Genomic DNA, 15652 nt, shown 5'->3' on the forward strand with positions numbered 1-15652 from the left:
TTGCCATTCCTAGTATGTGTCTCTGGATACGACTTAGCTATTTTGATTTTTGGCCCGCTGACAGATGACTTCTCCTAGGCCCTTGATGCTGCTGCTGCTAAGTCGTTTCAGTCGTGTCCGACTCTTAGTGACCTCATGGACTGCAGCCTACTAGGCTCCTCCGTCCATGGGATTTTCCAGGCAAGAGTACTGGAGTGGGGTGCCATTGCCTTCTCCGCCCTTGATACTAGATGACAGCAAAAAAAACAAGTTAATCTCTACTAGAGTTATTTAGCACACAGCATTATTGTATACTTGGCCACTTAACAAATGCTGTGAAATGGATAATTTATATAGTGATTTATACTCAGATGCACAGTATCAAGTACAACTGAGAAATTTTTTTCCTTTTTTTTTTTTGCTTCAGCTTGTGAAAATACAATGAAAGTCGTTCGGTCATGTCTGACTCTTTTCGACCCCATGGACTACACAGTCCATGGAATTCTCCAGGCCAGAATACCAGAGTGGGTATAGGAGTGGGCAGCCGTTCCCTTCTTTAGAGGATCTTCCCAACCCAGGGATCGAACCCAGGTCTTCTGCATTGCAGATGGATTCTTTACCAGCTGAGCCACAGGAGACACCCAAGAATACTGGAGTGGGTAGCCTATCCCTTTTCCAGTGGATCTTCCCGACCCAGGAATTGAACCGGGGTCTCCTGCGTTGCAGGCAGATTCTTTACCAACTGAGCTATCAGGGAAGCCTGAAAATACAATAGGAATCTAATAAATTTTTGAGCAGTCCAGGATATTCATTACCGATATACAAAGTTGGCTACAAGTATAAATTATTCCTAGCCAACCTACTAAAGTTACCAACGTGCCCAGTAGCTATTTCCCACTTTCCTAGTACACACATGCTCATTCAAGGGCATTTGCTATATGCAATAACCCCCCCCACCCCCCCCCCCCCCAACCACCAATAATTGTTCTGCCATGGAAAATGTGTTACATAAAGAAGAAAACAAATTAGAGTCCATCTGAAGAGTGAGTGAGAAAGTACATCTGAATGGGAGAAAAGAGAACATTTTCAAGAGAGGAAGGCATATTATCTCGAACTTGGAGAATAGTTCAATCTGACAAATATTTACTCAGCAATTACTGTATGTCAGCAAATGCTATGATCTGAGGACTCAGGATTTAGCACACCATTACTGCCATCAAAGAGCTTTTGGAAAATGGAAGATTTTAGACATGCACACATCGGTGAGGAATGTTTGATGGTTGAGATGGAACAGTAGAAAGAGAATTTAATTGAAAATACTAAAGGAATTAAGGTGTGAAGCAAGGGGCATAATTAAAGAATAGAAAATAGATTAAAAGAAGCAATTTTTTTCCTCCGCTTTTATTGAGGTATAATTATTATGACATACAGCACTGTATAGGGGCTTCCCTGGTGACTCAGTGGTAAAGAATCTGCCTGCAATGTAGGAGACCTGGGTTCAATCCCTGGAGAAGGAAATGGCAATTCACTCCAGTATTCTTGCCTGGAGAATTCCATGGACAAAAGAGCCTGGCAACCCATGGGGTTGCAAAGAGTCGCAAAGAGATACAAAACCAGAGAGATATCTCTAGTTTTATATTTCTTTGTGCAAAGGTCAAACCAGAGAAATAAAAAAAACATTTTCCCCTGTGATGAGAACCAAGTTTACTCTCAACAACCTTCATATGTAACATACAGCACTGTTGATTATATTTACCATGTTGTACCTTACATTCCTAGTACTTATTTTAGTTATAACTGCAAGGTGGTACCTTTTGACTACCTTCATTATGTTCCCCCTCCCCCTGCCTCTAGTAACCACAATCTGATTTCTTTTTCTATGAGTTCATTTGTTTCTGAAATGTAATTCATCTACAACACAATTCCTGTTACAAAATATAGTGATTTAATATTTCTCTACATTTCACGATGATTATCATGGTTAAGTCTAGTTACCAAGGAAGCAGTTTTTGAAGAGGGAGCATCAGGAGATAGAAAGCTAGAGAGAGAATTTGATCCAGCACAGTAGTTAATAAAAGATTTTAGTAGGAATGTGATCTAGGCAGCTCTTTACTTCAGGAAATATAAAATTTGGTGGTCGGAAGAGCAGAAGATTAGATAGGAGGCTATACTTGTAATACAATTAATGATAAGAAGAGTGAATTGTAGGAAGTAAAGGGGAAGGGAGGGGACAAATTCATAATGGATGTAGAAGGAAAATGGTTTGGCCACTGATTAGGTGAAGGAAGGCGGGGGCGGGGTCAGAGGTGACTCAGGATTTGAACTAAACCTCTAGGCAGGCAGTACCCACAATAGGGACGATACGGTTGAGGAAAATATAAAGAGTTCCATAGTAGATGCCCTGAATTGTAGATACCTGTAAAACATCTAGAAGTAGATATCTAAAAAGCAATTGTAAATAGAAAATTGAAATTTGGGAGGTAGGTACAGTCTGAAGATAGATGTGTACAAGTTTTTGAGAACAGTATCACTTGTTAAACTAGATGCTGTGAAAATGCATTATCAGTAACAGAGGATAGGAAACATTTAGTGCAAAAATAGAAGGACCTGCTAACTCAATAAAATTTCTGGGAGTCCATAGCTGTTATCTTCTCGAAAGTCACTACAGTATCCAGCCCCCTACTATTTAATGACGTGATTTTTGATGTGTGACATTGTAAAGTGTGTCTCAGTTTCAGAAGTAATTTGTAACAGTTGGTGCTTGGTTCCAACTCATTCCACTGATGATGTTTAAAAGCCAAAAGCATTGAGTGGGATCCAGTGCAAGAAAAGATTGCTCAGGTGGTCCAGACTAAAGGGTAAACAGTTCTAATGTTTGGTTTTGTATGACCCTGTTGAGACCTCTGGTGCTCAGTGTATCTGTATCAAAATTAAAGACTGTTTGGACTCTAGGGAAAGCCACAGTAGGAGAATCAAGTAGAATTTCCAGAGTTTAGAATAAAACCTTATCAAGTAATTCTTTTCATTTTGAGAAAGAGCTCACTCTTACTGGGTTCTGGTGGACTGTGGAATCACAAGCCCTCCCACCCCAAAATGTTCCCAAGCTGCCCTGCTGTTTATTTGACTGCCTTTTGTAGGCATGAGCTGCTTAAGTACAAGATGCTTTGGCTTCTTCATCTGTGTGCCTGAATCCTAGCAGGGGGTTTAAGCACTTACTCATTGCTCAAAACATCCTGGTTAAAAGTTCATTCCTTGGCCCTATAGTTATTGATATCTGCTAAGGAAACATGAGGAAAAAAAATATAAAATTACTATAATATATAATATATATTATAGATATACTATGATAGATTTGTATTTATATCTTTAAAATAGAGGAAGATTTGAAAGAACATTAATGTTCAACAGTAGAGAAATGCCTGACTAAATTATGGGATGTAGACAGAATATTTCACAATCATTAAAAGCTGTGATTTTGAAAAAAACATTGATGACATGATAATATAAGTAGGCTATAGTCCTAAGTTTAAATTATAATGTCTAACACTGTACACACAGCATGCTGAGTTCTATCTTTAAATTCATCTGTGCTTGAAGGAAATATATGTGGCAGGAATTCCTCTTAGGGCGAGGGCTGTTTTTGTTTAGGATGATATATTGAGCCTAGTAGTAGTGTGTGCTCAGTTGAGTCTGACTATTTGCAACCCCATGGACAATAGCCCATCAGTCTCTATCTATGGAATTTTCCAGGCAAGAATACTGGAATAGGTTGCCACGCCCTCCTCATGGGATCTTACCCACCCTGAGTTTGAACCTGCATCTCTTGCATCTCCAGTATTGACAGGTGGATTCTTTACTGCCAGCACCATCTGAGAAGCCTATTTTGAGCCTAATACAATAGCAAATAAAACACAGAAATTATGTGTTAGTAGTAAAAATGAAGCAGAGTGAAAAGAGTTACAATGGGGCTGTACTTTACATAAGGTGGTCATGGAGGTTTTCTCTGATTGGTCACATCAGAGCAGAAACTTGGGGTATAGGAGATAAACCAGTCTATTTGTTTGCTGGTGAAAATGATCCAGTAAAAAGAAAAATTTTGACAATGGAATGCAGAGAAGGGATGGTCACAGGAACTATGTCCTTGATTAGGCACAGGTGAGAAGTTAGCCTTAGCTGTGAGTGAAATGATTCCTTCACCATGAAGGCAGGGCATGTGGCTACTATTATTGTAGGTTAAAAGTTTATGAAAGCTCTCTATTGATTGCATCTATCTTCCCAGTACAATAGAGGGAAGGTCATCAAATAAGAGTCAGAATAAGAGAAGAGGAGATGTATGAAATAGTCATGTATGAGAATGGGAGTCAATCAATATTTAATTACAAAGTATATAATAATTTCTATTTTGTGTATCTGGGGTGAATTTTTTATTTATCCGTAATTACAGTTGTTGTTGTTTTTGTCTCCACGTCACTTTATATCTTTTCCATCTCCTTGTAACCAAAGTGGTTAATCCAGTGGCAAACGGACAGAAAATAGAAATGAAGAGAACTTTCTTGGTTCTTGAGCTTCTAAGGCAATTTGTCGTAACTATCTCTTTTCTGCTAGTGAAATAATAGGATTTTTCTCATTGTTTCTCAACAGGGTGGTGGCGATTGTCCAGAAATGAGTATCGGAGCTATAAAAATTGCCTTGGAAATTTCCCTTCCTGGGTCTTTCATCTACGTTTTCACTGATGCGCGATCCAAGGATTATCGACTCACTCATGAGGTGCTGCAGCTTATCCAGCAGAAACAGTCACAGGTGAGTAGGAGTCAACCCCCTAGCCCCCAGTCTTCCATCTGAATGCAGCTGTAAGAAATACAGCATGTAAGAGATTGCCTCGACTCTCACTATCCCATGTGTGGCAAATGTCAACAGCTACAATTATGGATCCATATATAAGGGCTCCAATATGTATGTATGTGTGATTTAATGTAAATAGATATGTGATATTTGTACATAGCATGTAAATGCATTGTTTCACAATATGATAAAGAAATGATTAGGGTTTAATTAAGATATTTGTTATCATCTTATCCATATAACGGACAAAAGCACAGCCCTAACAGAAAAGCCTGTGTTTCCAATGTCACCTCCTATGTGAAATCTTGTCTGAGTCAATTACTCATTGTATCAGTTAGCTATTGCTGAGTAACAAGCTGTTCTAACTCTCAGTGACTTAAACAATAGTCATGTATTTCTCACGTGTTTGTCGGGCTCAGTTGCCCTAGGCTCTGCTTGCTCACTTGTGTATCTAGGCATAGTTTGGTTTTGGCTTATCTCAGCTGAGCTCTGGGTGACTTGGCTCTTCCTTGCAAGTTTCTCCACCTCTTTCTGAGACCAGTAATCTAGTTTAGGTATGATCTTGTCATGACCAAGGCAGAAACACTAAGAGATCAAGTGGAAATACACAAGGCAATGGCACCCCACTCCAGTACTCTTGCCTAGAAAATCCCATGGATGGAGGAGCCTGGTGGGCTGCAGTCCGTGGGGTTGCTACGAGTCGGACACAACTGAGTGACTTCACTTTCACTTTTCATTTTCATGTATTGGAGGAGTAAATGGCAACCCACTCCAGTATTCTTGCCTGGAGAATCCCAGAGACAGGGGAACCTGATGGGCTTCCATCTATGGGGTCGCACAGAGTCGGACACAACTGAAGTGACTTAGCAACAGCAGCAGCTTGAGTATCAGTTTGGAACCAGTAGAATGTGCATTTTGCCTTGTTCTTATGGCCAAAACTGCCAGGAGATCCAACCAGTCCATCCTAAAGGAGACCAGTCCTGGGTGTTCATTGGAAGTACTGATGCTGAGGCTGAAACTCCAATACCTTGCCCACCTTATGTGAAGAGTTGACTGGAAAAGACCCTGATGCTGGGAGGGATTGGGCAGGAGGAGAAGGGGACAACAGAGGATGAGATGGCTGGATGGCATCACCGACTCGATGCACATGAGTTTTGGTGAACTCCAGGAGTTGGTGATCGACAGGGAGGCCTGGCGTCCTGTGATTCATGGGGTCGCAAAGAATCAGACACGACTGAGTGACTGAACTGAACTGAACTATGGCCAAAACAAGTCAGATTTCCAAGCTTTGATTCATAGATGACAAAGTAAATTTTACCTCTTTTGTAAAGTTAACTTCAAGATCACCTGTAAATTGTGTGAATCAGGAAGATACACACACACACACACACACACACACACATACACACACACATATCTCCCACTTGCCTGGCAGTATGTTAATATACAGTAAGTGCTCAATAACCATATGGTTATTTCCCCAAATCCTTTAAATTATCTTCTTTTTTTCAAAAACTGTAGGTGGTATTTGTGCTTACTGGAGATTGTGATGACAGAAGCCATATTGGATACAGAGTCTATGAAGAAATTGCCTCTACAAGTTCTGGTCAAGTGTTCCATCTGGACAAAAAACAAGTTAATGAGGTCAGTTTAATAAAGTGGGGCTACTTTATTATTCACTACCTTATCAATATCAGTTGGGCAAACCTAATTGTGTCAGTTTTGATTTCAAGAACAATTCAAACAAAAAGGCTTTTCCCCCTGGGCTACATGTTAATAAAGGCATTAAACTGATGTGCAGAAGCATAGGTTTATCTTGTATTAATTTCTAGACACTGTTATGCTATACTGATAAATTATTTAGATTTGAGTATACATTTATTTAAAATTTATTTAGTGGAACTTGAAAATTGTTGTAGTTTTTATTGTTTAGTAAGGTTAGTTTTTATTTCTGATGTAAAGCTTTTGGATAACTGGTAAAATGAGGCTTGATTTGACTCTTCCTTGACTCATTTTACATTTGTTCACTAAACTAGAATATAAGAAGTTAATTATTGAGCCAAATTCTAATGAAGTTTGATCTGTAAAATAAAAAATAAAATCTATTGCCCAATAACTATATACTTATCTAAAAATTTTTATGATAGTCTATAACGTATATATTAAGAAAATCTTTGTGGTTTCTAAAAATGTGTTTGAAGTATGTTTAATTGTCGTGATTCTCTCTTTCTGTTACTTCGCCTTGACCCTACCTGTGATGATAAAATTTTGTTTGCTTATTTGGCTCCCAGGTAAGTTTCTAGGAACATGCCAAAAAAAGATAAGCTATTACATTTGCATAATTCATGTTTGATTTGTTATGGTCAGGGTATCTATCAAATTTTATTTTTTGTTTGTCATTACTGCAATTAGTATTAAAATTTTTCTTAATGAACAGTTTTCAACTATTGAAGAATAACAGCATGATTAACTGTATTGTGTGTGTTTCTATAAACACACATACATAAATATATATCCACAGATATATACACACATACTCATATATATACATACATATGGATGTGTGTGTGTTATTTTCCTCTTTTTTTGTGATCTAATATGTGGTAAACAGTGAAGTTTCTGATATGAGCTAAAAAGATGGGGTTTTTTTTCTTTGTAACACAGGATTTTACATATATATAATATATATATTATATATACATTTATATATTTATAAAAATTTGGCTATAGATATGCTCTATATGCTGTATAGATATGCTCTATATCCATATATAGATATGTTCCAGATATATATAAAGTATCTGGAGCATATTATGCTTAGTCAAATAAGACAGAGAAAGACAAATACCATATATTTTCACTTTATATGTGGGATCTAAAAAAAATAATATAAATGGACAGATGTAACAAAACAGAAACGGACCCACAGAGAACAAATTTGTGATCACCGGAGGGGAATGGGTGGGGAGAGGGCAAAATAGGTGAAGGGACTTAAAAGGTACAAACTAATAAGCATAAAATAAATAAGTTTTAAGGACCTAATGGACAGCACAGGGAATATAGTCAATAAACAAGTTCTGATCATTTCATGACAAACTTCCTTGTCTTGAAAGGAATGGTTCACTATGTTCTCTTACAACTAAAGAGTTCCTATTAGATCATGCAGGAACTAACGGCACATTGCAAATTTCTAGAGTAAATAATTTAGTTAAAATATTTTTTATTGATATATGATATACAAACATGGAATATTGCTTTAGTGTAAACAAATTTTCTTGTAAGAAACAGCCTTTGGAGGAAACTTGACTTGAGTCCGAATTGTGTCCATTGTGGTGGTTGACTCACTAAGTCATGTCTGACTCTGTGACCCCGTGGACTGTAGCCTGCTAGGCTCCTCTGTCATGGGATTGTCCAGGCAAGAATACTGGAGTGGGTTGCCATTTCCTTTTCCAGGGGATCTTCCCGACCCAGGAATTGAACCCGGGTCTCCTGTGTTGCAGGCAGATTCTTTACTGACTGAGCTACAAGGGAAGCATCCCTGAGCTTTGAGGGAAGCTATGAGGGAAGTGTCCCTCAGTGTCCACTGTAGCAATTCAGAAATGCCTGCGCAGGTCTGACAACTACAGGGGGAGACCTTAACAGTTATTTGAATAAACATCTGCATGAGAGTTTGGGAGCCTGAAGTTGGAGAAGAGTGCAAGGTGTCTCTCTCTGGAACTAGGTTTCTTGTCCTTTGACCTTGTGTTTGACCCTAATGATGGGAATGGCAACATTTGGAGTTGTTTTTAACATGGGATTATGTACGACTTGGGTACAGTCAATATCATTAGCATGAAGTAGGGCATAGTGGAGAAGAGCATCACTCTCTTTTATCAGTGAGGATACCACCCACTTAGGGGGTTATGAGGCTTTTGGGGGAGTGGTAGTGGCATTCAGTGCAGACAGATGGGGCATTGATGGCAACAAAGTATACCATGCCCAGAGGACAGGGTGGTTCCCAGCAGAAGGTACTATAGAAGAGAAGAGGTGAGAAGAGTCATGGCCACGGTCAGCAGGCACCTAGTGCATTTGAAAGAGCAGCTGACTGAACCTGCACGCATAACTTGGAGATTCTCAAAACAAATTGGATGAACTTCTAGACCTTTGTCAACAAAGGTCTGTCTAGTCAACGCTATGATTTTTCCAGTAGTCGTGTATGGATGTGAGAGTTGGAGTATAAAGAAAGCTGAGCGCTGAAGAATTGATGCTTTTGAACTGTGGTGTTGGAGAAGGCTCTTGTGAGTCCCTTGGACTGCAAGGAGATCCAATCAGTCCATCCTCAAGGAAATCAGTCCTAAATATTCATTGGAAGGACCGATGTTAAAGCTGAAACTCCAATACTTTGGCCATCTGATGCAAAGAACTGACTCATTTGAAAAGACCCTGATGCTAGGAAAGTTTGAAGGCAAGAGAAGGGGACGACAGAGGATAAGATGGTTGAATGGCATCACCGACTCAATGGACATTAGTTTGAGTAAACTCCAAGAGTTGGTGATGGACAGGGAGGCCTGGCGGTCTGCAGTCCATGGGATCGCAAAGAGTCAGATACAACTGAGCGACTGAACTGAAACTTCTAGGGAGAACCTTATAACTTTATTGTTGGGTTTCCCTTGTGGCTCAGTGGTAGAATATCCACCTGCCAGTATAGGAGACACAGGTTTGACCCCTGGGTCTGGAAGATCCTTTGGAAGGAAATGGCAACCCACTCCAGTATCTTCTTGGGAAATCCCATGGAAAGAGGAGGCTGGCGAGCTACAATACATGGGGTCATAAAGAGTCAGACATGATTTAGTGATTAAATGATGACAAACATAGGACAATATTAGGATTGGGTCCCAGAGCTAGACTATAACCTTGTCTGTCCCATTAGTGTGACAATTTATATTCATACACTCAGAGAAAATTGACTTATGAAAAATTGAAAATACTATTGTCTTAAATGAAGATTATAAGCCCTACAGAGGTACAGACTTTCTTATTAAACAAATGGGGCGATGCGTAGTCCTAAGAAAGAATTCTGTTGTTCAGTCACTCAGTCGTGTCCGACTCTTTGTGACCCCATGGACTGCAGCATACCAGTCTTCCCTGTCCTTCAGTATCTCCTGGAGCTTGCTCCAACTCATGTCCTTTGAGTCGATGATACCATCCAACCATCTCATCCTCTGTTGCCCTCTTCCCCTTGTGCTTTCAATCTTTCTTAGCATCAGGGTCCTTACCAGTGAGTCAGTTCTTCACATCAGGTGGCCAAAGTATTGGAGCTTCAGCTTCAGCATCAGTCCTTCCAATGAATATTCAGGGTTGATTTCCTTTAGGATTGACGGTTTGATCTTGCAGTCCAAAGGACTCTCAAGTGTCTTCTCCAGCACCACAGTTCAAAAGCATCAATACTTCTGCACTCAGCCTTCTTTATGGTCCAAATTACCAACTAATTTATAGGAATAACAGTTTAAAAATTTTGGTATAAATTACAGAAAATTGTATAGATGTAGATATATCACAGAAAGTTAACCCACTGCTATGTTAATAGTCTTTTTCTCCTAGATTATCAGTTGATACCCTGATCTTTAAGTTCAGCTAGGCAGAAGAGGACTAGATAAAAGCATTACTAAAACTGCCCATTTTTATAAGCTGGAGTTTAATGCCAACCAGGATGGACTTTAATGTTTATGTCAACCATAGCAATTCTAATCCCCCTTTCAGTTGGTTCATGAAAGGTCATTAAATCTCAAAGAGACTTAGCTAAGGATGTCTTGGAAAAGATATTTTCTGTATATTGTCCTGCATGGATGTAAATCCCAAGTCTGGTGCAGACATCTTCATACAAGTCTGAGCTTGAAATAAATATGAGGGGGATTAAAGAGCTAAGGAAGTCCAGAGCCTTTGGATTAAGTCAACATTCAGACCATCCTACCTCTAAGCTCAAGAATTAGGGCAGTAATCTTTTTGTTTAAGCCAATTAGAGTTGAACATTACGGTACCTTACAAATGAATGCATCCTAACTTATAAAAGTGAAAAGTGAAAGTGAAAGTCATTCAGTCGTGTCCAACTCTTTGTGACTCCATGTCCATGGAACTCTCCAGGCCAGAATACTGGAGTGGGTAGCCTATTCCTTCTCCTGCGGATCTTCCTGACCCAGGAATTGAACTGGAGTCTCCTCCATTGCAGGCAGATTCTTTACCAACTGAGCTAGCAGGGAAGTCTTCCTAACTGATAAGAATTCTGTATTTTTTGGTGATACGGTCTCTGTAAGTCCCAGTTTCTTTGTAAAAGAGAATGGGGATATGTAAATATAAAATGGAGATAGTAGAATTATACATTTTAGGAAGTTGTTATATTAAATGAGATAATGCATATGAAATGTTCCTCCCAAGTTCCAATATAGGTTAAGTGCCCAATAAATGTTAAGTAGTATTGTTTTAATCCTTATAGTGTTGTTATTTTGCTTTCAAAGTAGGGAAATTGTGCCACTGTGTTTGTTAGAAACCAGATGGTTTGTTGTTGCTGGGAAATAAATTTGAGTGGGACAGTCTGGGAAGAGGCTGGAGAGATGGTTCTTTTTTTGATGTGTGTAAAAGAGATATTCTGAAGGGGTTTCTGGAGCCCCATAAACCAATATATTCCTTAAAACCACCAAAGTAAATGATTTTTTTAAAACAAAAAGCAGAATGACAGTGTTAAAATTGGATTTGCAAAATTTTTAGCATGTAATTTAGCCGTTTCTCTTTTCGAATTGTTCCAGATTCTCCTATTATGTAAATATTATAAACTCTAAGGAACCTAGATGCTATAATGATGTCTGCACATTTGATAGGTATAAGAACTGTGGTGAAGTCATACACATACTGAGTCCTTTCATTTTAATAGAGTGATTTTTTTCATCTTTTGTTTCCAAAGGAATCTGTTGATTATTGTGCTTTATCCTCCTAACCCAGTTCATCAGTTTCCTAAATGAGCAGGTTATATTTTGTGTCAACTCTCTCGAGATTACTTGAATTTTTTTTTTCTTTCTTCCTGTTCATTTTTTTTGGAGAAGATCTAGGTATCTTTCATCTTTATTTAACATAAAAGAGAAACCAAAGAAAAGCAAGTATTTGGCTGAGCATCAGGGATATATAAGTCATTGTGTGGTATTACTCTTTGGCAATACAAGTTAAGACACATCTCAGAGATGCACTTAATTCACCTTTGAAGACGGAAAAGGACCTGAACAGTCTAAGTTTTTCGTTTCTTTATAAACTGGGTGATTGTCAGTGATCCAATTAATGCTTCCTAGGTTTAAGTTCAAGTTTGAAATCTCAAAGTTACCCACAGATGTTATATTCTTGTGTCCAAGAACCTAACACAAAAGATCCATCATCCAGTGGGTGATTCACTTGTTCTGTTTCCCAATCCTTTCTGTCTACTGCTTCCAGCTGATAGCTTCAGATGTCTCCGTTTCCAGTCCCTGCCCCAAAACCTCTCCCTCTACATCCCACACTTGTAGATTGCTTTTATTCCCCCCTCCTAAGTAATGCTGGCTAGCTGACTATGTTATAGCAGAAAGAAATTTTATTAAATAAAGAAATAATTGTCAAGAAATTTACATTTTTTAACGAGGTCAATGATGATATTTAGAAGTCCCATGAGAGTATATTTTAATGACTGTTATAACTTTCAGATTGTCAGTGTAGGGATGTTTTAATTCCAACATTGCTTTTTAATACCCAGGGCTTTCTTCTGGAGTGGTGCCCTGTGCTGCTCTGTTTGGCATAGACATATTCCTCTTGATTTTCTATCAGACATGAAAGACTCCTGTAACTCCTTTCTGTGGTCCAAGCGTAAGAAAATATGCTGTGTGATTAAGAAAATGACACCAGATCAGAATGATTGGGTGCTTGCTATGGCCTCTAAGCAAGAGATGAATTTTATTTTACTTCGTTTCATTTCACTTAATCCTTACTACTGCCTATAAGAAAGACACCATGAAACAGAGCCTCTGTATCAACCTAGAGGGGTGGGATGGGGCAGGAGATGGGAGGGAGGTTCAAAAGGGAGGGGATATATGTATATCTATGGCTGACTCAGGTTGAGGTTTGATAGAAAACAGCAGAATTCTGTAAAGCAATTATCCTTCAATAAAAAAATAAGTTAAAAAAAAAAGACACCGTGAACATCACCTCTATTTCACAGATGAGGGGAAGAGGCCTAGGGAGGCAGACCATCTTGCTCAGGGTTAAACTACTGCTGGCTGCACATGTCCGAATGTAGGGGACGTGTACATTCTTTATCATGTAACTGCACCCATAACCATGGTGAATCCTGCTTCTGATTTCCTCTTTTGTTTTTATCAGACGATGCAGTTTTAACAGTAAAGTGACACATCAGAGATTCCATCCTGATTCATTTGTTCAGCACATGATTGAGCTACCTGATGCTAGTCAGTGCACTGAACACTGGGAAAGCAAGATCTTTGAAGTTTCTTCATTGATACATAGGAGAGAGCCACATGAGACTAATCAAATAGGGAAATTTCAATAGTTGTTCTTGTTCAGTCGCTCAGTCGTGTCCAACTCTTTGTGACCCCATGGACTGCAGCATGCCAGGCTTCCCTGTCCATCACCAACTCCCAGAGTTTGCTCAAACTCATGTCCATTGAGTCAGTGATGCCATCCAACTATCTCGTCCTCCGTCATCCCCTTCTCCTGCCTTCAATCTTCCCCAGTATCAGGATCTTTTTCCAATAGTAGGCTCTTTGCATCAGGTGGCCGAAGTATTGGAACTTCAGCGTCAGTCCTTTCAGTGAATATTCAGGACTGATTTTCTTTAGGATTGACTGGTTTGATCTCCTTGCAGTTCAAGGGACTCTCAAGAGTCTTCTCCAACAGTCAGTTCAAAAGATTCAATTCTTCAGTGCATAGCCGTCTTTATGGTCCAGCTTTCACATCCTTACATGACTACTGGAAAAATCATAGCTTTGACTATATAGAACTTTGTTGGTAAAGTAATGTCTCTGCTTTTTAATATGCTGCCTAGGTTGGTCATTGCTTTTCTTCCAAGGAGCAAGTGTCTTTTACTTTCATGGCTGCAGTTACCATACACGGTGATTTTGGAGCCCAAGAAAATAAAGTTTGTCACTGTTTCCATTATTTCCCCATGTATTTGCCATGAAGTGATAGGACCAGATGCCATGATCTTAGTTTTTTGAGTGTTGAGTTTTAAGCCAGACTTTTCACTCTCCTCAATAGTACCCAGCACAATAGACCTGTACATCTGATCTGAACTGACTACCCTCTACTTTATAAGGGATTGGAAGGGCACTGAAAATGCTGTCTACTTTTCTTTGAATAAGTGGCAGAGTAGTAAAAGTCCAGGGTGTTAGGAATCTCAGTTCTAAGTTCTCCTCCTTTGTAGGCAAGACTGTCCCAGCCACTGCTGAAGCCAACGTGCTCTGGGAGTTTACCATCAACTTTCTTACAGCAGCAAGGAGAGAGGGAAGTCATCCCAGAATTTTTACTCTAAGAATGATTAAAGAAGCAGGATATCAGTAATTATCTGAGCAGAAAAGAGATGGCTCACTCAGCAGGGGCAAAAGAAAGTTTAGTGAATAACAGACTACAAAGGTGTGGGCAGGGCTAAGCGCAGCCAACAGGCAATGGTGAAGCATTGCGAGTCCAGCAACAATAGAAGAGAGAGCTTGGACCAGCGCCCAGGGAGATCAAGGTTGAGCTCGTCTGACAGGCAAACTGCAGCCGTGGAGGATAAAGCCTGGGGAATCCTTCTTCGTGCTTTTCATTTCACCCAGTCTAACTGGAAGCTGGGAGACCACGGAGCCCCTAGTGAAGCAGTTCTTAAAGGTCAGCATCCCTGGATGCAGAGCCTAATGGAGAAGGGCAGAGAATTGATCTGGACGGGCAAAATCAAAGTATCCAGCACAAGCAGAACTGTGCAGTGAAGACTCCAGGCCCTGGGACCATGACTCATAACCCAGCCAGAGGATGTTATAGAAGTTACACAGTCTTTCTCTCTCAGTTTCCTCATCTGAAAAAGAGGAGAATGATAGTACCTATCTCAAAGTTATTGTGTTTAGAACAAGAAATACTAACTGTTATTATTTTTATTTAGTGATGTATTCTAGTCAAAATATTCCAGCAACGTTTTAAAATTTTTTCCTAAAACAAATATGTATTTAGCGTCCATCTGTGTTGAGATAACCAAAGGCAGCATGCTATGATGGGCCTTTAGGATCCAGGAGATCTGGATTTAAGTGAGTATTCTGCCTTTAGCTAGTTGGAAACTTTCTGTAAGTTCTGAGACTTTCTTCATGTGATAACAGGCATAGTAATTAACTCACAGGACTGCCGTGAAGCTTAAATCAAATAAGGGACACATATAATAAGCCGAATAGAGTCCCAGGAAAATGGAAATCAGTGAGCCTGGAGGTCCTCCTACATCAGAGAGAACCTATGATTTTGATTTTATTATAGGTCCTTGGGATGTCCTTCTCCTGCGGGATATTTTGGTGAGCCCCACCTTTACAAATAAATACCTAAGGGAGAATGAACTCAGGCTAGTAAAGGCTTTGTGAGATTCTCAAATATTTACAATTTCCCTGTATTTGTTATACTTTCTTATTTTCACATCGCAGTAAAACCATTTAAAGGTAAAGGGTTTAACTGCTTATTGTGGGATTAATAAGAATATCAATTATAGTCATAATAATATAGGTCACCCCTAGAGAGTGCTTATTATATTCCAGACACTATGCTGTGTGCATTCCTTTAATCATCACAGATCTATGGGCATTAGAAAAAT

General features: G+C 39.3%; 1 protein-coding gene across 3 annotated transcripts in view; it reads left to right on the plus strand.

Annotated features, from left to right (window-relative positions):
- HMCN1 (hemicentin 1) overlaps positions 1-15652 on the plus strand; it is a 537282-nt gene that overhangs the window by 140154 nt on the left and 381476 nt on the right. For all 3 annotated transcript variants that reach the window (XM_027565583.1, XM_027565584.1, XM_027565586.1), the window contains exons 3-4: positions 4621-4779; positions 6343-6465. In XM_027565583.1, the coding sequence (XP_027421384.1) occupies positions 4621-4779; positions 6343-6465 (282 nt within the window). The remainder of the gene's footprint in view (positions 1-4620; positions 4780-6342; positions 6466-15652) is intronic.

Source organism: Bos indicus x Bos taurus, chromosome 16, assembly GCF_003369695.1.
Source record: "Bos indicus x Bos taurus breed Angus x Brahman F1 hybrid chromosome 16, Bos_hybrid_MaternalHap_v2.0, whole genome shotgun sequence".
Lineage (NCBI taxonomy): Eukaryota > Metazoa > Chordata > Mammalia > Artiodactyla > Bovidae > Bos > Bos indicus x Bos taurus.